Raw genomic sequence first — 19,486 nt, 5'->3', positions numbered from 1 at the left:
CAAATCCAATCTAGACTGAATAAATTATTATCCATATGTAATAGCCTGTGTCTCACTCAAAGCTATTATATAGCTTCGGAAGACTTGAAATATAGGGCCACACTGATGGTAATTTAATGTTTTTTGTGTCTTGTTATTATGCTTGAAAGTTTCAGTCCTCATGTATTGTCATTGCATACAAAAGAGCAAAAAACACAGTCTTTTTTGTTCAACGGAAGAAGGTAAGTTGTACAGGTTTGGAATGACATGAGAGTGAGCCAGTGATTTCATTTTTGGGTGAACTAATCTTTTAAGCAAATCTAGTCCTCAGGCTTCATATTTCCAAGCGGTTTTCCAGAACTTCATTTGGTGATTTCGTTCGCTCCTAACTCTAGTTCCTGTAGATGATGCAGACTTCACTGAATTCCTCACACTTTAGGTCCAGTCCTAGCAGCAGTCTCAGCCTAGACTGAGTCACAATAATCCTCTAAGCGACTGTTTTATGCAGTGACACGTCAGCGTGCAGAGGCTTGTGCTGTTTTTGCTCTTTGGCCTATGCGTCAGTGTCTTCCATATCCAGTTTGTCAGTTGGAATTTCCTCACTTCCCAGACTCTCTTGGCTGAAATTCTCTTTTTCTGTTCACACTCTTTCCTAAATGCATTACAGATGCAGATGGTAACAGAACCCCTCAACCTTGTTATCAGTGACACAGACTGGACTGCATGCCTGTTAACAGGTCCTAGTAACATTGATTAACTATTACTAAAAGAATGTGGGACCTGTTAAACCCAATTATTTACCTCTCCCAGCTGATGTGTATAAATCTGAACGCTTTAGACACTGATGTTTTCTAATTGTTGTCTTCAATAACCCTCTGGTGCTGGTGTCCACTATAATGTGGAGAGATATTTTAAAAGCCATTCTTAACCATTCAAGTGTGTTGTTACATCCAAACCACAGTGGGTGATCACCTTTGACCCTTACCCAAAATTCTATATGACTGTTCATTTTATACAGTCATTGTGTTTTTATTTTATTTTATTTATGACAACATAAATATTTACCTCTATCTTCTATTGTAAAAGGAAAGTTTTTATAAAAATTATAAAATGATGTTTTATCTATTTTATTAAATTAAATATTATTATATTATAAAATTAATATAATCAATTTGTTTGCTATGTGAAACTATTTTTTGTGCCTCCTGCAGTCTGAGATCTTGTGATTCCTGGAGTTTCATAAGAGTATACAAATAGCGCCTTAGCAATCTGACCGCTGGAGTTGCTCACAAATGACCACAAGTAACCAATGAAGTGAGTTGTTTGGAGAAAAGGGAGCACGTGAGCAGAACAGGAAGTGAGAAGGGAAGAACTTGTAAAATAACGATTACTTTGCATAGTTTTTTTCTGTCACTTGAAATTGTAGTGAAGGTAATGAATGTCAATGTCTGCACTACTTGGCTGCATCCTCTGTGAGTGTGTGTGTGTGTGTTTATGTGTGTGTGTGTGTGTGTGTGTGTGTGTGTGTGTGTGTGTTGACTCCCGCTGAGCGACCATAGCCTCACCACACACAAGGAGGCCTTTCTTCCCAGCTCTGCAGTCTGGTGTTGGTGCACCTGTATATGGTCATGTGAGCCAAAGCCTTTAATTAGAGATAGAAATGGCCAGTTCCTTCTGCTCTAAACCATTTCCAATGTCAAACATACGGCCGCCATGGCCTCAATGCCGCACTCTGTCTCTCTTCTTCCTTTCCTTCCTCTCTGTCCCTCTTTATTTTCCTTTTCCACTTTTCTCTTGCGTGCCCATACTTTTGGTCTTTGGTTGCAGCAGTAGTAGCTTCTTGTAAAAGTAATGTTCAAAACATTTTACATCACGGTTTTCGTAATTCATATGCCTACTAGAAGCTGACAGTGTAACTATAACTCTATATGATAATTATGCCATAGTTTGCTGTCTTTTCTTTGAGGTCAGAAAAAAAGCTTTTGTCTAGTTGTAAACTGCAGTTTAGCTGTATTTGTTTAAGAGGCTCTTAGTTATAGTGACTTTTTCTCATAATTGCAACTTTATTTCTTGTAATTTGTGTTGTATTATAAGTTGCTTTTTTTTTGACAATGTGTTTTATCATTGTCAAAAAATCTGACTAGGACTAAAGTTCTAAAGTTTCACTTGTTGTACAGATGCAAAATATGCCACACAGAGACCTTCAGTGGTATAAATGCTGTAGCCACTTTCTTTAAGGATATTTTATGTGGTTAGTTGCCTATAAATGAGTGTGTACATGCCCGTGCCAGCATTTATGTGTAGGTATATTTTTTTTCTCCATGGCCTTGAGCCTTATGGAGTGAGGCTCCACAGACCTGCTCATCTTCCAGTAGCAGTTTCATACATTTACTTCGGTGTTATTCGAGTCGCTCTACAGACAAATGTTAATCTGAGAATGTCCCCAGGCGGTCTGTTTGATCTCCTGTCACTATTTAATATGGCAAATTTACCATTGCTCAAATGTTTTATTCACTTTTCAGCCTCTATAGTCACTTTATTCAAAATCAGCATCCAAATACTGTACAATGAATAGGCTTTGTGACTTGGTTTTTAGACTGAATGAAAATTATGACTTTTTTTTTGTCCACAGAGATGTCCCAAATGTTCTTCTCTTTTCTTCACTCCTCCTCTTTTTTTTTTTTTCTTTTTCAAACGAGATATAAGTTTTGTGCCAGCAAGTGCCTGCAATGTGCCCTTTGATATGGGTGGCACTGCCATAGAAATCTGCCTCCTTTATTCCATCTCAGATGGCCATTGTTCATAAGAATCTAATGAATGAATTAGTTCATCATCAAGTTCCCTCATTTGATTATAAATGAATGGAGAGTTTGGCCTTGAAGCCAAATTACTTTAATGATGAAGGCTCTGAAAATGGCAAAGCAAGCAGTAAAGTGCTATCATGGCAGAGCCTCCTAAAAAGTCATTTATCAAGTTTGAATGTCTTGCTCCGCTATCCTCATCTCATACAGCTATTTTTTAATGGAGCGGGTCACTATGAAGCCCTGCAGAGATGGAGGAAAGGATTGAAAAAGATTATGGGTTGTTTCAGGAAGCCTTTCAGAAGCCCCTTTCATGGAAATGTTGAGTAGATTCTTCGACATTTTGATAGATGTCAAGCTTTAAGTGAAGTCATACTCTTTGTTGTCATCATACAGGTACAGTGAGGTACTTTACAAGGTTGTTGCATTAATTTCAATGTATATTATTTAAATGTATAGCAATAGAGAAGCAGATAGACAAGTATAATTAAAGTTGTATATTTATTTTAGAATATTAAAGGGTTCGTGATATGAGAAATAAAATTTGCATTGATCTTTTGACATATAAGTGGCCTTTGTATTATTAAAACATCCTGCAAGTTTCAAAGCTTAAAATGTAATCCTAACCTAATTATAAACAAAACGTTTATGTAATGAAGCTTCAAAAATTGTTAATTTGGATATTGTTGGATTTGTGAAGGGTCTCAGCTTCATGAACTGTGCTGTGCAATACTTGTTTTATTTAAAAATGCATTAAAAAAAAAACACAACCTAAGTTTCGCTGTTGATTCTGTTTATTGTCTAGTCTCTTCCTCCAAATCTTTCACCTGGAAGCAGCACAGTGCAGCGATACTGGTTAAACACCCTGCCAAGAAGCGTTGGAGCAGAAAAACAGTCCCAGCTCCCTCTTTGCAGGCCCGCGTTGTCAGAGCACAAAGCACTCTCTCCCTGGGCCCCTCGGGAGCCTGGGAGAAATCACAGGCATCTACAGACGTCAAAGACTCAACAGTCTTTACCAAACAAACAGAAGCCCAGCAGAGTGATGGAGAATGCGAGCAGAGGGAGGGTGAGATGGCGAAGGGGCGAAAGAGAGCGCTGGGATGGGTTTGAGTCAGAGGAACGGAGGCAGGCATCTCAGGAGAGGAGGGGATGGTGGGTACGGACAGATACAAGGTAGCCGAGTCAGAGAGGGCAAGAGAAAAGAGTCGAGAGGGCGGGAGGGGGGAAAGAAAGTGCAACACTGAGATGTGTCAAGAAAGGGCGCCTGGGCCCCCCTGAGGAATGTTCCTTGTCTGCTTCACAACCCCAAGACCAGCAAAACCCTTTGCTTTGTAGAAAAAAAAAGAAGACAGGAGAGGTAGAAGAAGAAAAAAAAACAAGAGTGCACACTAGTGGAGTCCTTATAGAATTTCATCCTCTTGTTGCACAAAGCCAGGAATCCAACCAAGGTTTTTCTGTTTTTCAATCCCACGAGTGTTCTTCACTTCAAATGGTCCCGCTCCGCAGTCCGTCTACAGCTACTGCGGCTTGGGCAGGGGGAAATGGCCCTGACAGACCCCTCTGCTGCTCCTTACTTTCTTTAATAGGGAGGTCTTATCTCTCTCTCTCTCGCTCTCTTTAGGGATACAGTAGACCTTTGGTTTCGCTTCAAAGCGGCTGTTTAGTTAGGATGTGCCCAAATGGTGCGTAGCTCTCTTGAAGCACCATGTCGCCTATCCTTTTGTATCAGTAAGCCATTTAGTTTTTCCAAGTTGTTCGGCATATAACTCGTCCTGCTATATGAGTGATGACAGTGATTTTGATGTAAGCAATTGGATATATACCTGGTGGATGATAAAAAGGGGCAAAACATTAATAATTGACTATACATTTCTAAAGATCACGGGGCTCATTTATAAAACATGTATGATCGAATTTGATCATAAATTTAGTGCATTTTATCCTACATCAGAAGTGAGGGAAAAAAAGTCAAGTTTAATATAAAAATGTGATGAGAATTTATTTTAATATATACAATTTTTTTTTATGTTTTCTTCAGAAATTGTAAACATCTTGTTTAATCTCTATAAAGATTACATAACGTTTTTTGTTGCAGGAAAACCTTTCTTTTTGAGTCTCTAGCTAAGTTTTACACTAAATGCGGCCTGTCAGGATGATGGGCCGCTTAGAGACCTGATGCTCCGGATCTTCTTTCAGATCAGTTTTGAGCACTTCTGAGTTTTGGGTTAAACTCTCGGGAGGAGTAAGAAGATGAGCAACTGCTTCCCTAATTAGTGGAGAGTTGAGAAAGAGTAGTGCAGAATGGAGATGTGAAACACCAGAGAGAGAGACGGACAGAGAAACAGATAGCCAGTCTCCTCCTTTAGGCACAGACAAACACTGACAGCTTAACACTGGTTATGGTTTGGAGCTGATGCATATGGAGACCACATCGCACATGTAAAGCTCTTTTGATCAGATGGCCTACAGATAGGAGATAGCAAATGATTTCACTGTCTCTCTCACTTCCTCTTCTCTTTCTCCACTCACTTTACATTTTACTCTTTTTGACTTTTTGGGAAAAATAATTTGTGTTGACGAAGAATGGGTCACAATGGTCAACTGTCAGTTAGTTAATTATTCTTGTATTGAAGCATATTTAGTTAATTTAACATTTTACATAATAGAATTAATCAGTACAATGAAAGACATTTATATATTTTATTAATTGTATTTGTTATATTTATGGATCTATAATTGAAATGAAAAATATTAGTAGATTAAATCAAAATAGAATCTAAAAATAAAATTATATAAATTTTAGTTTATTAAATATACTATTATTAATAATATTAAATGTTTATTATATACTTAAATAACTATAAATTTATGTGTAATTTATAATTATTAAGTAATTGACAGTTTTAATAGAAAAACCAGCCTATTTATACAGATTACAAAAAGTCAACTACATGCTTTTGTTAAAATTTCACTTAATGAAGTGTTTTAAATAATTAAGTTACAATACTGTCTTTGCGCCCCTTCAATTTTTTTTTTTTTTTTTTTTTTTTTTTTTTTTTAGTTTTACACTTTTTGTTGACAGGTGATATATTTAGATCATAAGTGTTCCTATTTCTGTGTTTTCTCATTTCCTTGGTCTATATCATTAGAAACACTTGACGTTTTGTTTTCATGTGGTCATTGTTTCATAACCTACCCCCACTTTTTATGTTATTACAACTCACAATTACTTGTGTGTGTGTGTGTGACGTTTGCTTTACTCTTTGTTTTCTCTGGCACTGTCCACCATTAAGAGGCCATAATGGACTCTACAAATTGGTTGTAATGATAGCTTTAATTAAACTGTCCACAGCGCAGATGGAAAGAGCAGATAAAGGCATATAGATCTTAGATGTCTGGACAGATAGGCCATATTGGGTTGGCTGTCCTGGTGGCAGATCATAGGTACCTGTAAGGCAGTCTAGACCCTCTAATTGGGTTTCTGTGTGTGAAATGCTAAGCATGGTGAGATAGGAAGTTTGGACGGTTTGACAGTCAGGGTGTTTGGCCTCTCTCCCGTCTCATTACCGTCAGGAACGGTCTTCTGTTCAGCACTTGGTGGACGGTAATGGCCGTATCACGACCTCTGTGTGAAATTAAGCTCATTTGACCAATTGCAGCCCATCGCGTCAGCGGTCTCAAGGCCTCGTGCCCGCTAACACGAACAGAGCCGCTCTTTCCTTTCGATCTTCCCTTCAAGCGGCTTAAGTCTAACGAACAAAAACGGAGGGAAAGTGGAGGGAGATACTTAAATACATGGATCATATCCCATTTAGACAAAGATGCTAGGTGATGGGGGCCAGGCCAGAAGCCAGCTTAATAACATCCAGTAAATCGAACATTGTCAGCCCATTGAAAGGTGTCATCGCTTAAAAGCATTCCGCACTTTTAATTGTGGCCTGTCTCATTGTATGGAGGTCAGTGAAGAAGAAAGGTCAAGCTGGGTCACGAAACACTGGTGGTGACCGAGGTGCAAGGGCGAGGGGTTTTGGGGGGAGTGTTAAGGGAGGGCAGTTGCCTAGCATCTGTGGATAACCTCAATAGATGCCGAAGCAATACAAAAAAGACCTCTGGCTTGCTGGTTTCCTGTAGTACTATTGAAAAGCTGGCCTGACTTTGAGCTTCTTACACGGTTAAGAAAGTATTTGAGAGGACGTTTCTTTACTTGTTTTGTTGTGTTGCCTCAAAGCTCACGGAATGAAGAATATATGCTCTTGGAAAAGTCAGTTTAGCTGTATAACGCCCATGTTGCTGTGTAGCATGCACATATCTATAAGTAAAGGTTTATACAAAGCGTAATGTATTTCACATGTGTTCAGAGATACTTCATATTCTTCATCTAATGATTTTTTCACACGTTGAGCCTTAATTCAAGAATGTGGCAATGTCATATTTATGGGAGGATAATAAAACTAATTTATGGCTTTTCCAGGGAAACCTTTGAAAGGGCTAAATAGGGCCGCCGTTAGTGTGCATTTACATATGTGTGTGTGCTGGTATGCTTCTCTCTCTGTGTGTGGAGTCATTTTAGCCAGCTGAAGTTACATTAGGAGCAGTTGTGGCAGCACACAGTCGCCTCTTCCTGCGTCTATCCAGTGTGTCTGTCTATTCAGAGCATCTCAGAAGGACTGCCAGCACAGCTGGGCTCAGATAAGTTCCAAACACACAGCCAGACCACGGTAGCACTGTCACCCAACACAGATCACATTTACAATTATGACTCACAAACTCATATGGGAATGATTGCGACAACAAGATTTGTTTTCTGTTAATGGGTTGGTTGAAAGAATCAAAGCAGTACATTTATTTATTGATTTTTTCGTTTATTTGTTTGTTTGTTTATTTCTATTTGTGTTAGTTATTTTTATTATTAATTTATTTTAATTAATTAATTGTATTTTTTATTATTTAAAAAAATATATTTATATTAATTTTAATTAAGGTTTTGTTTATTTTAGTTTTAGTTATTTCAAAGCAAAAAATATTGGAATTGGAGTGTGAAATTTCTGCTGAGATTTGCATGCAAAGATTTGATGGTTAAAAATACTGTAAATATTAAGAAAATGTACTTTACAAAAAAAAAATCAATTAATGTGATTTATATGTTTGCCTATAGGGCCCTCATACATGAAATCCTAATTCACTGTCACATTCTAAAGTTTTATTTATAATTTTTCTCATATTTTCACCCTCTGACTCAAATGCCATTTAGCCTTTTGTTTTCATCAAACATGCTCAAACATAATAGATTTGCACCAACAAACACTCACATCCCACCGTCTAACGTGGTGCCACAAAGCCACCTTTTATTCCTTGCCTGTAATTTCCATGGCCTGGGCAGTTCATAGGAAATGCTTGAAGCACATCAAGCATTGACCTTCTTCTAGTCACCATGGTGATTATGAAAGATTCTCAGCTGGATACTAATGTGTGGGCATTTGGAGGTATAACTCCCTCAGAGCTGATTGACAAACCACTGGGAAGTAAGGGAGGAGAGGAGAGAAAAGAAGGAAAAGGAAAGGGACAGGAGAAAAAAGAGGGCAGGAGAATGGATTTAGTGATTCGGAGAGAGCCGTGAGGAGTGGGAGGGATAGATTTAGGTAATAGTTGAAGTGGAGAGGAATTGAGGAAGGATGGAGAGAATGAGGGGCAGAAGGAGGAGGGTGGCAAGGGAGGGAATTTCAGTTTAGAGAGTTAGTGAGGCAGAGGGAGGGCTTCTTTTACCCTGAGTACACTTCCTACTGGACTCCACATCAGGAAACATCAGCCATAATTGACACTAATTGCCATGTGTTTTTGCTGTCTCAGCTTTAATCAACAGATCATGTGGAAAGAGAGTAAACTGTCAAGGATTGGTGGCATTTCTAACTTCTTAAAGGAAAAGTTCCTCCAAAAATGAAAATAGTACATCGCTGCAAACCCCTATAAATTAATTTTCTTACATAAAACAGAAAATCAGATATTTTGAAGAATCTTCAAGCTGCTTTTGTCACACAGTAAGAGCATATTGTGACCAGGGCTTGTCAACAAAATAAAATAAAATATTTATTTATTTAATTAAAAAATTTTTTTCCAAAAGACTATTTTAATAGTCAAACCTTGGGGGACCATTCAATAAGAAAAACATTAAATTAAGTGAATTAAATGACAGGATTTGGATTTGGTTAGTTAGCATGAGTATATAGATTAAATGTCAGTAAGTAATGTTACAGAAAATTTCTATTTCAAATAAATGCTGTTTATGACTCTTTCCACAAAAATGTTTAGCATGTTTTCAACATTAATAATAATAAGAAATGATTCTTGCGCAACCAAATCAGCATATTAAAATGATTTCTGAGGGATCATGTGACACTGAAGCCTGAAGTAATGATGCTGAAAATTCAGCTTTGCCAACATGGAAATAAATTAAATTTTTAAATATGTTCAAATAGAAAAAGGTTAATTATTGTAATAATACTTGACAATATTACTGTTCTACTATTTAATATATTTTTGATCAAATAAATGCAGCCTTGCTGAGCACTTCTAAAAGCAGATAATAGGTTTATGTTAGAAGTAGCCTGAAATGTAAGTCATTATTAACTGGAAATCTTGCACATTTTCAAACCAGACATGACAAATTTATATGCAAATGAGCCATATGGCTTTTTTGGAGCCCCTGGTCAAAATATGTTTCCATTTTATGATTAAGAGCAGCTTGGACGTTCTTGAAAATATCATATTTTTTTGTTCTACAGAAAGTCATATGGTTTTGAAACAGGTGAACTATTCCTTTAACCACTGTGACACACACACACACACACACACACTTACGTCCTTACTAAGCCCAATTTCCTTGCCTTCAATGCCCACTTAGAACTCTGTATTGTGCTGTGTAATGCAGAGGCCTAACCTTACGCCATCCCAGAAGCCCCCGCTCTGTGCTCGGCTTAAGAGACCCCTCTGCTCTCCATCTCTGTCCTCCCAACGGCCCTCTCTAGGCTCCAAAAAATGGAGAACCCCCAGGGGAAACAAAAAGAAGATGAAGAAAAAAGCAAAAGAAATATGCACAGCGCCACTCTCAAAGTTGTTGCCCTGGTAACTGGTGAGGGCGAGGGACTGCAAACAATGAAGCCAGATCCCTTTTTAAGTGTTGCTAATTAGCTTGCCTCCGCTTGCTCTTTGTGTTTGCCATCTTAAAAAGAGACTAAAGTCAACAGGGAGAGGCGTTGGGGAAGAGAAGACAGAGAATGTTGGTTTCTATTTTTCTTCTCCTTAATAGCCATGGGTGGAGATAGAAGGGAGATGAAGGCTGCTTTCTGCCGAGCAACGTGGATTGATGCTATAGATTAATGCTACTGATGTAATTGAATATTGATGAAGAACATGTGAAACCTGCAGCTGGTTCAGTTTTGTTGAAGGTTTGCTGAAAGAAAGTGTGTTTGCTTTATTGTATTTACTTGGTGCATCTTTATTGGAGATTTCGAGTTTTGGGAGAAGACACTACAGTAGCTCCTTCTCTTTTGCCCCTTGGTATTTGTGCTTAAAGACTGTTTAGAGTTTCCTCTCTGTATGATTTATTCCCTTCTAACTCATCTTCAAACCTCCCCACTCCTGTTTAAACACATGGCAGAAACTTTCCCTATGCTGTATATTCTTTTTGGTTATTTTCTGAAGATCAGTATTGCTTGAACCACTGCCAGGTGTAAAGTCAAAATCAAACTAAAAACACAAACTTTATTTTTTTTAGTTCTTCAAGCGAGCAGTTTTGAGTGCTCCTCTTTTTAAACAATACATCGTGTGTGCCTTTTTTTCTAGCTAACTTGCTTTTGGCAACATCCCGAGTGCATATTATTAATTTTTTCTTTATTAATAATAACAAAGAAATGTGTTCCATATGTCTGGTTTGGACAGGAAGCCCTGCTGCCAGTTAGCGCTATCCTCACCATGGAGACCAGGTCAGTCTGTTTAGCATGTGTTTGTAGGAGGATGGTTTTGGACGGTGTCCCGTCCCATTGAGCTAGGTCACTCAAGCCGTGACTCACATCGCACCCCAACACCTTTGTATTGCCCCGAATCGTCCCTGCAGACTCGCTCCGAGATCTTGAAAAGCTCTCAAATACGACAAGACCTTGAAAGTCCATTTTTGCTTATTCGTTTTTGCAGTCCGCACAGCAGAGAGAGGTTGAAACCCTATCAAGAAGAACTTTGTTTGGCTGCCAGAAGGGCGGTGTTAAGAAAACCACAGCAAAACTGCCGTGCAATTGCCATCAATTAGCAGGCTGTGCGGCTGCCGAGGCTGGAGGATTTCGAGACGAACCGTATCCTGAACTCTCCAAGCTCTCTCTCTCTTTCTCTCTCTGAGCTGTCTCAACGTTGAACTCTCGCTGATGCTGTGGTCCTCAGCACTACAAAGTGAGCTCACGGTGCCAACAATGAGGTAATGATGCCCAGAGAGCCCAACCATAGATGGATTACACTTCCTCTTTTGCTCTTTCAGTATGGGACATGGGGATAAGTTACTGCCAAGAGAGACACCAGGTACATATGAGCTCATTTGAGCCTCTTTCACTGTTCGCCTTCCCCTAATGAGTTCAACAGCCTTGCAATCCTCGCAATCTTTTTCACAGTTTTCAAAAACAAAATCTCCCTGACATCCGAAACACTGCTGCTGCTATCGTGTTGCAGCTCATATTTACTTTTTTTCCCAGCAGGCTTTTTGTTTTAACATTTTTGGGGACTTAGAGGTGAGCAACGCACATCTGGAAAGCAGCAGAAGCAGCACATTTCAAACAGGTCCCCTTTGTGAAAAATAGGATGTGAAAAAAATGAAAGCGGTCAGGGTTTTCAAATATTACAGCATATTTTGAAGTTTTTTCCTCCCTTAGTTTTATTTTTTTTTATTGCCTTGGCTCCAATTCACCCTTTCCTCATTTTAATGGCCGATGGAAGTCTGCTGTAGCCGTTTAAATATTAAGGTTTCATCGTAGTCTTTATATTACGGAAACATTACATTAAATGGCAAAAAGGGACAGCGGCGGGTGTTTTTAGATGATTTCGGCATTGAATAATTCACTAAATTTTGCCATTTTCAGATGCGTGTTCTAATGGATGTGAACAAAAACAAATGTGACGAGTGACTGCAAACCGCACGATGGAACAGGAAGTGGCCAATTAAATCCAACTTGGGCCAAAAAGGAGCGAGAGAGGGGAAGAAAAGGAGAGAAATATGGTTAGAAGTGCAGTTTATTTGTAACACACCATGAAATTGGACAGCTCTGCAGGCTATGACTGTAATGAGTCATGGGGACCAAGTTAAGACCTACGATCCCGTCGAACAACCCACACCTCGTCCCGTAGCCTGGGGTGGACAGCTGCTAACAGGCCCTGTATGTAGACGAAGCTCATTTGGTCACCAGCTGTGTCAGAGCGTTCCAGCATTAAAATAGAGTAAGTCTGGTTCTCTGGCAAACAATAATTCATCCTTTAGTGATTACCGGTGCAGATAGTCTCTCTGGAAAATTATGTTCGTATTGGCCTAGCCAACACTCCATAAGCGACAGTGCGTAACGCTTTCGATTGTGTGGACAAACACATCTGCGGTGGCAGATTCCTCTGACAGTTGACAGTGATGCATTTGATACATTACAAGCAACCGCTACTGAAAGCCATACTTCACGTAAATATGCCATTCAGATACAAAGCAATCCCACAAGTTGTCACACTCGTAAGTAATAAAGCGGCTGCCGTCAGGAGTGGCGAAAGGAAAGAAGCGGGTGCATTGTGCGCCTGTAGTTACTCAGAGTTTGAAGAGGTTGTACAAGCAGGTATAATTATTTTTGCCAAATCCCACACACGACTGACGTTTTGGATGCCGGCTTGTATTACATCTGTGAAACTTTTCTTTCATCTCGCCCCCCTCTTCTTCTGTTTCTCTTATCCAATGCAAGCAAACAGAAACAGCTCAAGTCTTCATTTTTAGACACATTACAAGGAGAAAGCTGAACTTCCTAATTCCAGGAGGATCAAGCTCGAACCTCAAAAGAAGCAGCTTTTGCAATAGCTTTACTTTTCCTTTAAGGTTGAATGGCACCGATTGGGGAAAAAAAGGGCGCCTTTGTCTTCCTCTCTCCGCTCGTGATTCGGAGGTGGCTATCATGCAGGGTGCATGCTGAACAAAAGCACCCAAGTGTAACAAGTCCTCCCGGTTTGTACCACTGAAAGAAGGTTAAGTTCAGTTCTTTTTTCCCCTTGGTGCGACGCAGGATGTTTTTTCCTAAACTTTAACATTCCAGTCCCGCTTTAAACACCGTTGATGTTGAGTGAGGGGAAAATAAGCTTTGGCTAGTTATTTATGAACTGCCATTTTGTAAATTGGAAATCTATTCTGTCTTCACACCCTTAAAATAGATTTTTTTGTGGCATGTTTGGGTTTGTTTGTAGAGTGTCTGACCACATCTGTCTGTGCCTGTGGTTGTAGTGTGAGGTAGGTAACATTACTCACATGAAGAGCACGCCCTGTTGCTTTCCTAAACAGTGTGAACAAATTACAGAGTACATTTGAAATGCTTTTTTCGTTTTAATAGAAAACTGACCTCACCTATTTGCATTTGGTCTAAAATTTCACCACAAGGTGCTGAGACACTAAAATTTGTTAAATGATATTATTTATTTTTCGTTTATAATAAAGCATAGGAAAGAATCATCTCTTTAATATCTCAGTTGGAGAGCTCAGAATTTTTCTTCTGAGAAAAACCCTAGTAGTCGCAACAAAGTCTCACACTGTGCTCAAATTTGTTAATTTGATTTTCAATATAAAAATTTCCCATAATTTTTTCTCATTCATTTGATTGCTTTAGTGTATATCAACAATGATCTAATTGGTCAAATTTATCCTAAGGAATTTTAGTAGAAACATCTGAGGTAATGTTTGATATTTCAACGAAAGTCAACTCCATTAGGTCTCCTGAGCTTTGTAACACTGGTTGCTTTATTTTGTTTTCTCATATCTTTTCTTTTTTTTTTTTTTTTTGTGAAGAAGTTAGGACAAAAACATTGTTGTGTCAAGTCACAATGTGTGACATAATACCTCAAAGCAGCTTCGAGTGCGGGTAAATATGCCATTTGGCTGTAGAAGCCAGAGTGTAAGTGGAGCATGTTGACAGGGGTTTATTTAAGAATGAATTAAAAACGCTTCGCCGCAGCCCTGAGGGAGGCCACCACTGTTACTTCGTTGACCTCTTCTAAAAGGGTCCTCACTAGCCAACTATAAATAACTGCACATCATATCTAACTCTGATTGGAGGTCAGCACAGAGGTGGGGGTTTGATTGGTTGTGTGACCAGCTGCAAGATCTGTTTCATAAAGTTGATGTAGATGGACCAAAAGGAAAGACAAATTACATCTATTTAAGATCTCAAATGAATGCAGTGAGATTGGCTAGAATGCAATGAGTTTAAACAGACAACAAATGAAACCTTTTCTCAGAAAAAGACTTAAATTAGAGTCTCAGTAATCTCACAATCTCATTTAAAGTTTTAGAAAAGGACAATGTCTTAGACTGTGTTCTGATTTTAGTAAGAACTGTTTAATATCTCATTTGTTTCTCCTAGACAGCAGCAAGATTAAATTGGAACCTATTCGATTGTTATTTATTTATATAATTTTTTGTGTAGTTTTATTCATATTTTGTAATAGTTTTAATATTTGTATTATTTATATTCTTTTTATTGTTTTAAGAAAAATACACTATACAAATAAAATACAAATAAAGGATTGCACTTTGTTTCGTACTTCCCGCCTCTTTCTACCTTAATCAGCATCAGTATCTCCTGAGCTTCTCCCAGCATACAGTGACAGCCTCAGTCTGTCTTCAGCTCTGGATCCGCCAACTCCAGTAACATGATTCCCTCTGACCCTTCGTGCCACCCTGGCCCCCCTACCGCTCTGCCGCCATCCACCCACCCACACCCATGGACGGCCCACCGTGGGCTCTGTTTTTCTACGGGGGCGGTTGTGGGGGGACGTTGCAGGCGTCAACAATGGTTCTCTGTCAGCGATGATGGATCATTCCAGCATATGGTGCCCACCTGTCCGCGGAGGAGCCGACTTCACTGTTTAGATTTACAGGAGAGAGAGAAAAAGCGAGCGAGCGCCCCGCGTTCTGCCCTCTCCCTCATTCTCACTCCCACAAACAAAGGCGGATTAGGGCTCTGATTCATCACCTCCCAGTCGTGTTTACTTAAGCAACCTGAGCGTAATGAATAAAAGCTGGGACATCCAGAAAAGAGGCGCGCAATCACCCCTGTTTGTGTGTTTTACCGTGTTGTTTTGGAATGTCCGTCCTAGAGCGGCTCAAAAATTTAATCGGCCGTATTATTATTGGACACGGGCACGTCTGTGCGCACGGACGCGACTGTCACAACTTTGCGAGAACGAGAGCGAGTCGTACTACGTGCGTATGCCAAAACAAATTCTTCCCTGTTATTTTCCCATAATGGACCCTCACCCAAGAGCCCCCTCCTTCCCTCTCTCCTGCAAAAAGAAAAGAAACCCAGTTGTCAGCCATTTTTTTTTTTAAACCCGTTAAAGAGGGGAGGGCGAGAGCCACGAGAAAAAAGGAAAATAAAGAGGGAAGAAGAGGGAGCCCCCCCTCCTAAATCTCCCTACACCCACCCCTCCGACCACCCTACACCCTCCGGCCCACCCCCCCACGACCCTGCTGAATTAAAAAATGCTCTTGTTATTAAAGGCGATGTCAGGAGTGTTGATTTACGGGGGGGCTGATGACAAGTCAGAAGAACTCACACACTGTGCTGCTAAGGCCGCCAAGCTGGGCTCTGACCTCTTCACCCTCCCCTTCCCCTCTCTCTCTCTCGCGCTTTCGCTCTGGCTCGTCCGACCGCCCGCCCTGCGCTGCAATAAAACCTGTCTAACTCAACAGCACAATGGAACTGTTGTTGGACCCGGCCAGCCGCGGCCTCCCTCATATTTTCTTTAAAGGTGCAGCGCTCACCAGCGAATGCCACAAGGCTTTGGGAGAGAGATGGGAGAGAGAGATAAGAAGAAAGTAGGTGAGCAAGAAGAAAGAAGCAACTCATGTTCCTGTTTGAAATCTGGATGTGTTTTTCGCTCCCTGCTTAGATGTATGGATGGAAGTTATAAAGCATTTTTCCCCCTGTTTGTACTCCAAATCTTTTTTTAACCTCCACTGTTCGTGAAAGTAATAAAATTGGCAAGTCAGACTCAATAGATTCTCTAACCACAGAACGGAGCCTCTCTCCTGTTGCTCAGAGAGACTCACCGACCCCAGACGCTCTCATTTTGGGCCCGTTTAGTGCCGCCAGCCTCCGGTCCCGCTGCTGAGCTCAGTACATCATGATTAAGAACAGCCGTACTGACCACTTGTTCATCACTAGATATTGTGCCTTTCTCCTTAAATGAACAGCTCACCCAAAAAAAATGTTTATCCTCCCACATTTCAATCCAAACTCATATTACTTTTTTTAGTGCAGCACAAAATGAGATTTTAGGCAGAAAATCTGAGCAGCTTATTTCCATACAGCGAAAACAAGCAGCTAAATAAATAAATACAAAATAAAAGGGAAATCCCTGACTTTCCTTATTTTCTTTATTGTTTTATGTATTTATTTATTATTTTTTTAGTGCAGCACAAAATGGGATTTTAGATAATGTCTGAGCAGCTTTTTTCCACAATAAAAAAAAGTTCCTAAAAGTGATTTATAATGGCATAAATAACAAAAAAGCACCATTACAAAATATCATAAAAGCATAGGCTTTCACATACACTTTATGTAGTATATTCCAAGTCTTCTAAAGCCAATTGATAAATTACCATTGTATGGACTGCTTTCATGTTACTATGCTTTTTGTTTTTGTCTATTTTTTCTTTCTTTCTTTTTTTAAAGCACTTTTATAAAAGAAAGAAAATAAGTCTAAATATACTTTGGTGGTAAGTTTTTGCTTTTTTTTGCTATAGTTTTTCATTGGTAACCTTCCTCTCTCTCTTCAGGGCCAGGAAGCAAATGTGCATCCTGGTGGTGCTCTTCAAAAAGCTGTTTGCCCGCTGATTTACTGTTGCCGGGGTTTTTTTTTTTGAGTGGCACATTTTGCTATTGGACCAAAGATCCTGTGCGGGTGCAGTCTAAAAAATACCGCCGTCATCTGTTCGTAGGGTAGCGAACCGTCACCACATGATGTGGGACAGACCTCGTAGCGGGCAACACAGTGGACAGATGATCTGAGGGAGTGTGAGAGAAAGGAAAAAAGGGTGCGGTAGAGTTACAGAGTTGCATTTTCCCTCTCTCAGTCTAAAGAGCAAGCAAAGCCCCTTTCTGGCTCTGTACGGGAGGGGCCCCACACACACTCAGGCTGGCAAACAGGTGGGGCCCACCGGGCAGTGCTAAGTGAATCCCTCCTGTGATTCTGAGGAAATACAAGCAGAGTGCAAAGGTGTTGTGTATGTGTGGTGCTCACCGCTGTGTTGTCTCTGTTTCTCGTGTCCACAGGCCCTCCAGGCAGCACGCCAGTTCATCCTCCAGCAGGCCACAGGACTCAACTCCCCCAGCAGCAACGAGGTCAAACAGAGCCCCGTGCAGGTATGTGTGCCACATACTCACATAACCACATGTAAGGATTCACAAGCATAGATACAGGCTCATATCATAACAATCAGACGCAAGCTTATTAAATAAATCAGGTTTTTGTCCTTTTATTTTTCAGTAATATCACCCAGCCCTATTTATCATCGTGTCTTACTTTCTCAGATCTTTGTCTGTTAAAGCTCTGATTCTGGTTGTCGCCCATCCCCCGTTTGTACTATATTAAAGACTAGAGTCGTGAATGTGGCTCTTTGTAGTGAAGCGCTGAACAATGGCACTACTTTAAGCTCAAACTTCATTTCTCATTGGGCAGAAGGTTAAGCTTGAGTACATGTTCCTGTAGCATCTGATCACACAGACACACTCGCATACGCACAGACACACAGGAATCTTGAGAATAAAGTAGTGTGGAGAGTTTCATATCCATTTTTGTTTATATAACCTATCCCAGGTTCAGGCCTATCAATGCCAAATCCTAAGTTTTATTAGAATTTTTTTTATTATATATATATATATATATATATATAGTTTTTATTAATACACTGTGCATTTTGCATGTGTGTTGGTAATGTTTTATCTAGGTGTTTCTTCATGCCTGCCATGTTGAATTGGGGCAGTGGTAGTAACTGCCTGCTTTAGCACACCCGTCAAATATGACAAGACGCACTCACATGTTTACACCAGAGTAAAGCTTTGCTATCACAGTCATGAAACATGCTTCTTCCTGTATGAACACAGTTGTGAGACTAATACAGACTGGCATATAGGTACAGATTAGGGTGCACTTTTGATTCAGCCTGATAGAGATGGAGGAGAGAGGAAGATGAACAAGGCAATGCAGTCAATACAAGCATGGAGGTTAAAAGTAGAGAGTGCAAGTGAATGAACGAGCGAAGGGGTGTGTGAGAGCTGCTCAGAGTTTTTCAAATCATCAATAATCCAGGAGGATGACAGTTTAAATGACCGTGTTGAAAGGTTTTCCCTTCAGGGTAATTAACATTATCAAGGAACAGCAGGTTACCTCGTTAGTGGCTCACTCGTTTAATTAACAAACCGCACTAATTAGATTGAACCCTGGGCTGAGGTTTGTTTCAGTGTGCTCGTCGAAAAGTCAAGAAGAGGAAAATCAAAGAAACATTTTTTTCAGAGTCCCTTTTTTCACAAGTTGCTTTTTTGTCAATGGACATTTTATGATTGATGTGTCTTATCAAACAGGTTTAGCTGCTTTCCTGTTTAAATTGTCGTGTTTGCTAAGGCAAGCATCGCTTTTACTTTTTCTTATACATAGGGCATAGTTTACACACAAATTAACTTGCTTTCTTCTGTGGAACCCAAAGAAGATTTAAAAAAACAATACAAGACTTGCACTGAAAAGGGCTCTAAACATATCTAGGAGACGAGTGTCTTTTGGTGAAGTTTTGCACAAGAGCTAATCACGTCTTCTCTTACAGAGTATATAGAGAACTGTATTCTCAGGCTGGATGTTATAAGGCAGTGTTCACACACACAAACACACATGCACACCATGATTTGATGTGTTCTCATGAACTCTGTAGTCTGATCCACTGACCTTGACCCATGACCCTCAGTAGAGCCGCAGGTGAGGCTTTTTGTTTGGGCTTCTAGGGAAGTCTTTCCCATCTCAGCACAAGGCCACCCTGAATACTGATAAAGGTGAGCCCTGAGCTTCTGCTTTGTAGTGTCACTTCCTCGTCCACTGCTTCAGGGCACCAACCCTCAACCCCAAACTTTCCCTACCACGGTCTCTGTACATTCCTAGTTCTTCTGTTGGGTTTAAGGGACTGCAAACCGCCCCTTGTTTGTATCACTGTGGAGTGTTTCCATTACTCTTGACTCTGGAACAAGAAAAATGTCTGGTGTGTAGATTTCTGAATCATGTTGGAGGACTAGATTTTTTTTGTAGTGACACGTCATGCCACTTATGCTTTTATGAAAAGGCCTTCAGCTGTTCGACAGTTAGCCGTCAAGAGATTCTTGCTGTTATTTCACCACTCTTTTATCTCTCAGGGTCTTATTTCAAATGTTTTTTTTTTTTTTTTTTTT

The 19,486-nt window shown here is 39.9% G+C and overlaps 1 protein-coding gene across 4 annotated transcripts in view; it reads left to right on the top strand.

The window, feature by feature from the left end:
• Positions 1-19,486, top strand: part of LOC107739274 (forkhead box protein P4-like) — a 150,394-nt gene that overhangs the window by 67,189 nt on the left and 63,719 nt on the right. For all 4 annotated transcript variants that reach the window (XM_016551337.1, XM_016551338.1, XM_016551335.1 and 1 more), the window contains exon 3: positions 17,330-17,419. In XM_016551337.1, the coding sequence (XP_016406823.1) occupies positions 17,330-17,419 (90 nt within the window). The remainder of the gene's footprint in view (positions 1-17,329; positions 17,420-19,486) is intronic.

The sequence above is a fragment of the Sinocyclocheilus rhinocerous genome, unplaced genomic scaffold (genome assembly GCF_001515625.1).
Source record: "Sinocyclocheilus rhinocerous isolate Xijiao unplaced genomic scaffold, SAMN03320098_v1.1 scaffold14, whole genome shotgun sequence".
Lineage (NCBI taxonomy): Eukaryota > Metazoa > Chordata > Actinopteri > Cypriniformes > Cyprinidae > Sinocyclocheilus > Sinocyclocheilus rhinocerous.
Note: the sequence above shows the minus strand (reverse complement) of the source record. Positions and strands in the feature narration are given on the sequence as shown.